This window comes from Asparagus officinalis, chromosome 3, assembly GCF_001876935.1.
Source record: "Asparagus officinalis chromosome 3, Aspof.V1, whole genome shotgun sequence".
NCBI lineage: Eukaryota > Viridiplantae > Streptophyta > Magnoliopsida > Asparagales > Asparagaceae > Asparagus > Asparagus officinalis.
In genome coordinates this window covers 49,313,920-49,322,206 of record NC_033796.1, presented here as the reverse complement: position 1 = coordinate 49,322,206, position 8,287 = coordinate 49,313,920, and the positions used below count along the sequence as shown (strand labels likewise).

Sequence of the window (8,287 nt, the reverse complement as noted above, 5' to 3'; positions counted from 1 at the left end):
ATGCGATCAGTTGTTGTCGGAGACAACAATCAGACGGCAGGGACCTTAATGATGACTTGTTAAAAAAACAAAAACATAAAAAAAGAAGCAGCGCGTTGCTTTTGGGCATCTGGCAGCAACAGTGAGTTTGTTTTGTCTTCTCTCTCTCACTTCCAATTTCCTTTTTCTGCGCTTTGAAAGCAGTATATAGCTAAATACCTCTTCTTTTTTTCCCCATTTTTATAAGTTTGATACCACAGGATATGCTCTTGCTCAAGAAAACGGAAAGTTTTTTTTCCTCCTTTTTCTGTTTTACGCTACGGATTCCTATTTTCGCGCTTTGAAAGCTGTGTATAGTCAACAGTGTGGACAATTTTTTTTAAATCAACCTTGTAAAAAAAAAAGAAACCAACAAACTTGGGAACGCTGTGCTCGTCAACACTTCACAGTATCGACAAAAAACAAAAAATAAACCCACAATCGGCCGGAGTATACTCGGGAACGCGATGGGTTAATAATAAACAAGTAAACAAGTCAGGTAGGTAGCTAAGCCTGCCAAAAACCCCGAAGGCGCATCACAAAACCGACAAAATCAACTGTCAACAAACTTCACAGAAACAAACAAAACAAAAAAAAGAAGCACGCGCACTCGGAACCCCTCTTTCAACAATAGAACATGACTTCCTTGACGTTATCCTTGACGCGTGGAATAGGACGGATGTCACCGCTTTTGACACGTGTACCTCCCACCGATGACGACCCTACGTCAGAATCCCCCTCCACGTAGTACCTCGCTCGAAAGGCAGCGAGGTGCGCATAGTAAGCTGGCGGAACTGCAAATGGGAAGGGGGGAAAAAATATGAAACAGTACAGAGGAAAGAGAGAAGCACTCGGAAGCGGAAACAGGAGAGAGATAAATTACCGACTGATACTGAACGGGTGCATCGGGCGTAACTGTAGTCAATCAAAACCAGAGAAACTATTTAGGTAATAAAGAATAAGAATTACAAACTAAATTAAGAGCACAGGGAAGATGAGACTTACGTGTAGCACAAACTATTGGTTAGCACTTGAAGCGCGTCGGCAGAGAACTTGTTCTCATCCAGGAGCACATGATAATGCGCAGGTCTGCTAGTACCCTGCGAAAGGATCAGCACCAGCTTCAAGAACAATAACTTGACCAGCAGAATCCGAGTGAGAAAACAGCGAATAGTAGTTTTTACCTGTATGCCAGAATGGCTGCAGAGGAAAAAGTCGAACTCCGTGGGATGACAGATTTTCCTGTCCACAACAGTTCCTATGCACAACAAGAACGCCTTAAGTTTTCATGCTTTTAAAATATTTTGGATGGGAGGGGCATCATTCAGTTATCTCTCTATTTAGATGGATTTTTCTTTTCCAGTTTTAACCAACGGGACATGGTTTCCATGGAGTTTCCTTTTCCAGTTTTAGCCAATCGGACATGGTTCCATGTGATGATACTCAAAGAAGAGCAATAATAGAGCCAAATCTTTCACAGATCTCGTTATGTGTCAACAGCTAAAATTAGTATCAGAAGTAAATAATTGAGTACACTAGGCAAGCCTATTTGGCTTATTGCACTAGCATAAGCAACATATTTATTATTATCGAACCGAAAACCAATCAACTCTGGATACCTACCAGCATAAGCAACATATTTATTATTATTACCTCTCTGTAGCATGATTATGGGATTATATTACACATGTCTACAAATGCGTCCACGGAGATGGGCATGATTGCCTGTTACTTACCTGGTAGTATATTGCCACTCCGGTCAGTTTGGTCGCTTCCGTGGATCTCAGGGAACAAACGGGTATGGTGCCTTTTTTGCACAACCACAAAGGTAACAGGCGGCAGATAGCCTTCTTCCAGAGATTGACAAGCCTGGTTATTACATGGACAAACAGATGTAAATATAATCTGTTATTGGAAAAACTTAGTGGAAATTGTCAGCCATTCACCATGCATCTTAGTTTCAGGTGAAATATACACAAACAGTAAAATAAATGTAAACATTTACCTTTCTTATTGCATCCATTTCATACAGAAGAACTTGGCTAAACTGTCCTTCACTGACACCGTCCCTGCACATGTAAATAGGATAATTTTAGGGGTTCCCGGTGCAATAGACATGACATGCTTAAAGAATTTATTTATGACATGAATCAAACCTGTAAAATATAATTCTGTGGGGTTTCTGATTTGTAGCTCTTCTGAAAGAAATAAGCAGCTCTCTGCAGGAAGCAGAGGAAGGAAAACGTAAAGCTTGAAGATCTAAACATGCACTTTCAACAACATTCCAATATCAAGCAATCTAATGATGCACCCTAACAAAAACAAAAACAAAAAAAAACAAAAAAAAGAAAAGAAAAGAAAAGAAGAATATTTTACCTAATCATGCCACCTGAAATAATACCCTTCTGGGAATCTTGTGTGGTTGTATAAAGATCTTTTATTATCTCTTGCCTATGTGGTTGGGATGAAATAAGGCCTTTGTACTTTGTCACTTCAGGCCAATCCATTGATGCAACAACCTAACATATCATGAAAAAAATGCGCACGTTAAAAGGACATACATGTGAATATGTGATCTAACTCTCACCAATTCACAACATCCAAAAGAACAATAGCAATGATGTTACGAAGGAACCAGACTTCTATGAAAAATCCACCACCTAAAGATCATTATAAAACCTGAAATTGGTCTTAACATTTGAGAAATCAAGAGTACGTATGCAAAAGATAAACGTAAACACCTTGATAACACAAAATATGAATACATATTTGTTTAGAAAAACACAATTCAAAGAATTAAGTATAATATAACATGATTGACAAGAAAGAGACTAACTGCAGCAATGGAAGCAGAGGAGTCTTCTCCTGGCTGGGGATGTGTGACATCAGCCCCAAAAATGATGGTTGGTTTATCGGATACAAAAGGCATCCTCCTATTAAGAGCATCTGACAGAACAGTATTACGGCCTCCGGCCTGTTCAAGAATCATGCAGGCAAATTAAAAGGCCATCCATGATCAAACTGGAAGCTTAAGAACACAGAAACACAGACCTTCACATTAATTTTCAAAGCCACATTTTCCATATATTGTGGCTTGCACGCCTGAACATGCTTAGGTAAGCAACATTGTGATATGAGCCCGAGTTCAGTTTCACAAACACGCTTGATTGTACCTATGAAAAACATAGAGCCAATGAATAGAGTTGCCACAAATAATTAACCTTAACGTAGAAAAGAATTAGTCATACATACCATAAGACCCGCTTATTTCTGGAAGAATGATAAGTAGCAACTGTAGGGTTCCTCCTCTCAAAGCAGTAGTAGCTTGAGCATGCACAGTTCTTAGAGCTCCCTCCACGTTATTAGCACGTTCATAGAGGACTTTGATTACTGGGTCACGTGCAATAGACTAGAAATACATAGCAAAATGAGCAAGACACAAACATGAATAGTAATTGAGTCAATAAAGAAAAAAAGAGTCGTGCTGTACCATTCCAATGTTATTACAAACACCAAACAGACTTTGGCAAAACCAGTTTACTGCGTCAGGATGGAGATTGCGGGAAAAACTAACGCATGCCCAGCTATCAATTTTTCCACCATTAACCATTTTCTGAAGAAAAAAATAACGATAAAGTCATTCCTCAACAAAGAATTCATTGAACAAAGATATTGCTCAGGGAAAAATAAAGTTACTACTGCATTGTACATAGAAAAGACAACAAAAATAAAAGAATTTAAATGCTAGAAATTAATATTTTCATGATAGGAGAATGGACTTTAATATACAATATTAACCATCTAGTAACCAAAAAATGACTTTCACCTGGTACTTAAAAAAAGCAAAGAAGTCTTCCACAATTATTAACCATCCCCAAAACAAAAGAACAAATTTCACTGGTTCTAAATAATGAGGAGAATTTTACCTTATTTATCATATTCCACGCACCCACTCTTGGATTGCATGTCTTCTCTTTTCCAGAATCATGGTACTTGAGCTGAACATGCAATAAAAAAGAAAAAGTGACAATTTAATATTTTCATCTTGCTATCCAACAAAGCAATTGCAGATCAAATAACTACCATTGGTGGTGGAAGGACTCTCGCTTCAACAGAGGTCAGCTGCTTGGCCACCTTGATGCCAAACTCCTGTGCATATTTATCATCTTCATACTTGTTCTCCATGACCATCTGCAGTAGCAATCAGGCCCATCACAATCATCAAAGTGTACAAAACTAACTAAACTATGCATAAATAAGATAAATTTCAATAATTTGATGAAGAACAAAGAACAAAAAAAACATCCCAGCATCCCACTACAATCAAAAGTATCTGACCTCCCATATACTCTTCTCTCTTTTGTCTGGGCGTTGACAAGTTGCTCTTAGTATTTCAGTAACCTGCTTCTCATTCAATTTCTTTGAAAATCTTTGACCTTCCACAATTTTACAAACCTAGAACAATAAATAGATAAGCAGAAATTTTAACCAGAATTCAACACAACATAGCATTGACAGCCATCAGTAAGAGTAAATAACGTGGTATTGCTAGATAACAGTTAAAACAAACCTCCATCGGCAGGTGCGTTGGCCTACTGTCACTGCCACACTGTATGCAAGGCCATGTAAGATAGTCAAGTTTGCAGCGATACTTCTCCTGAAAATACTGCACCACTCGCATTTTGTTTCCCTTGTCATCCACAGGAAACCTAACAATATCGATGAGCAGACTATCAAAAAACATACAAGAGCAAACAAGTAACAACTTGAGTAGACAAGTCATAAACATTATGTAGTAAACATGACGACACAAAGTATACAACTTAAGATAAATATATATCTAGAGAGAAGACAGGAAGTGTTACATCAATTGGCCTAAGGGCTCATTTGTTAGACCATTAATCTTGTAGCGTCTGCGGCAATCTTTCCTATGAGTGACTTCAACTCGAACTCCCCTAAGGGCTTTTTTCAACTGTGGATTTGACATTAATAAATATGCATTAAAAATATATAAATCCTACGCTAAACAAGTTTAACCCCAGAGATATTAAGAGAGAGAAGAATTAAATTTCAATGACAATGAAAATAAAAGGTGTTAATCATCAAGGTGAGTAACAGATGCAAAACATACAGCAATACGCTGTTTCTCTGTCAAGGTACGCGGTGCATCTCGCATGTTTAGGTACTCCTTAGCAAAGGCTATAACTGAAATAGACTTGTAAAAAGAAGTGGCAGCGATATCTGCAGATTAAAACATGTCACAAACTACATTAATTGCAGTCAGAAAAGGAGGGAAGTAGGACCAATTTGAGATAAACTCCCACGTGTTACCTATGTTCAAGGAGAGCCCCATCTGCGTAGGACGAAGGGACTGATAGTATCCTCTCCAACATTCCAATCCATCACCAATATCTTTTGTTGCCCCTAACTCCTTCGAGAAAAAAGATCTCGCTACTGTGACATAACTGAGGAAAAGAACAAGATAAACGGTGGTTAAACATAAGCATAGCAAACTATCAACCAGAGCTATGATTTATGGTTACAACATCATTACTTTTGTGAGGGGTACTCCCTAAGAACAACGTCCAGCACTTGTATTGTTTCTTGTGGGGCATCAAACTGCCTCCCATGAAGGAACTGCTGAAGATGATGGAGATCAGCACGTCCGGCATACTTGATGGTAACACCAAATTCCTTGTCGCCACTGAGCATCAAAGGCAAGCATAAGCATAACAAGAAAAACTGCAGTGCTACTGCTTACAGCACTAAGCAACACGACATAGGTGTTCGCTCACCGGTCCTTTTCAGCTAATTTAATCTTAAACTGCTGAGATGTGAAGGGCAAAGCTCCAGCAGTGTAAAGAGATTTCCTGCCATCATAGGCTGGTGTTAGGCGTCCTAGATGGGAGTCCTTGTACATGTTTACAAGCTCACTAATAATCTTCCTACAAACAGCCCTTGAAGTCACTTCTGGTGTTATGGCAACCTGCTCCAACCAAAGAAATAAGATATATAGCAATAAAATGAGCTAATTATACACCTTAACTGCCATTTATAATGCAGTGTCCCAACAAAAGAACTGAGAGCACAGAACTACAAATGACACTAAGAAACAAATACGTGACTGAAGTTTAAAAATGGAATACATGCTCTCTACTTTCAAACACCTTTAACACATAAAAAAATCTGAAACTAATTAGCAAAACAAGATATATTATAGCTCCATTCTGTCATAAGAACTATCACAATTATGAAAATAAACTGGCGAACCATTTAAGCTGTGTCAGGAAAGCCCAACTTTTTTATTTCTTTTTAACCATGTGAATGAAGCTTTAAAAAGGTTGTGCATGCTCTCATATACAACACCAGCATCTCCAAACTTCTGAAACTATTTACTAACAACAGAAGCATTTTAGGTCAATTTCTTCATATGAACCATCACAGTAATCGAAATAAACTTGTTAAACATTTACATCTGTAAAGAAACTGGTTTCTTTTAAAGGTGCAAAGGAAGTAAGGGGAAAATGTGTTAAGAAGCACAACAAACTTCAAGTTCCTAGAGCAATCTTAGAAAACTCAGAATCTACTTTAGACTTTCTACCTTACTTACATGTCCTGTTATACAACTTAAGCTTGCAGAACCAACTAGACTCCAACATGGTTCATTTCCTATAAATCATAATTATATACAATCGGCACAGAATAATAACATGTATCACATACTACTGAATAGAAACATTTGATCTTAACTTTAATAAACATTAGTTCCACTTATAGGCTTTTCATGTTATATTGGTTTAAAATCCAATTGTCGTCCCTTTAAAAGTAGAAATCAAATTTCCAACAAGATACAAATTGAATGAATTCAATGACAAGAGTATGTGCATGATAACTGGATCTACAACTTCACCAAAAAGAGTCCCTAAATTTAACATAATAAGGAACAAATCTAAGCAAAAAACATAACCATCAGATTTCACAAGAAAATATCAAACAATCCACAGCAAATTTGCAACGCTGAGAAATATAAAAAAAAAGATATGGTTAACAACATTAAGTATATTACACGCAGAACCCAAAAATAATCTACATAAAAATAGAACAAATCATGTAATGTTCATTTATCTTTAAACAAATCTAAGTATGAATCATACATCAATTAATGAGAGATGCCAAAACAAAATACCACATAACCCACAACGACTTAACACTTATAAGAACAAAAAAGATAAAGATTAACAACAGGAGCACCAGATTAAACTAGATCTAGAACTTAAACCCAGAACTGCAACTTAACCACAAAACCCAATAAAATCCACACAAATGAATTAGTGGTTAAAAGAAAATAAAAACGACGAGACTAAGGACACCAACACACATTAAATCAGATCCAGAACAAAACCCAGAAAACCCTACAAGATCTACACGAGAACTGAGCAAAAAAAATAGCCATCCGAAAACGGATGTACAACCTAGCAGCCAAAAATCAACAAAAACAGAGCTAAAACAGAGCAAAAAGTGGTACTCTGTGCTATCAACTTGAAGAAGAAGAAAGTGAAGGGTTTGAAGAAAAGCTCACATCATAGTGATGAAGATCGCGGTTCGCGACCTCGACGAGAAAGTGATTTGCTCGCACGATGCACCTCACTCCCCACCGTCCCAAACCCAGGACGCGGGCGGTGCCGCATCGCCTTCGCCGACGACGGCGCCAGCGCACGCGGGACGCGGTCTCCGCCACGCCAACTCCTCCGTTCTCGCGGTGCGCGCCTGATCTCGATCCCCAACGCCTCGATCGTCTCGTTGGTGTGAGTCCGTTAGGTTCGAAGCGATCAAGTCACCGCCAGACTCGAAGATCCCGACGGCGTGCGATGCTGGAAGCCATTTGATGCTGAGAGATCGAAGCTCGAAGGCGGACCAGGGCGCTCGTCTCCGGGACCGTCTCCCACGGCCTCCCCGCCGCCTCGACCTCCGCGTCCGCCGCCCGGCTGACATGTCACCGCCTCCATCGGCGGCCACCTTTCCGCCCTCGTCCACGCGGCCTCCATCGTGGCCCCCTCGAGAAGCCATTAGGACCTTCAAAGATTTTTGTGAACTAGAATGGAGAAAGATGAGAGAGGATTTTTTTTCCTTTTTCTTTTTCTTTTACAAAAAATTATGAAAAGACAGGGGGAGCAGATAGAGCAGCATGGCCGTTTAAAAATAGAGGACGCCCAGGAGACCGAGGCGGCCACGAGAAAGACCAAAACTGTTACGAGAACTTCGACCCTCG

The 8,287-nt window shown here is 39.1% G+C and overlaps 1 protein-coding gene across 1 annotated transcript; it reads right to left on the bottom strand.

Moving 5' to 3' along the window:
* LOC109835077 (protein argonaute MEL1-like) lies at nt 376-8,063 on the bottom strand. The gene is given in 24 exon segments (XM_020403074.1): nt 376-812; nt 902-933; nt 1,024-1,118; nt 1,203-1,276; nt 1,755-1,887; nt 2,024-2,087; nt 2,175-2,237; nt 2,395-2,537; nt 2,855-2,992; nt 3,070-3,191; nt 3,271-3,427; nt 3,509-3,631; nt 3,945-4,016; nt 4,102-4,209; nt 4,357-4,473; nt 4,589-4,727; nt 4,884-4,990; nt 5,150-5,259; nt 5,350-5,483; nt 5,573-5,722; nt 5,814-6,004; nt 7,598-7,657; nt 7,659-7,814; nt 7,857-8,063. Coding segments are annotated over 24 exon segments (2,865 nt in total). The 3' UTR covers nt 376-642.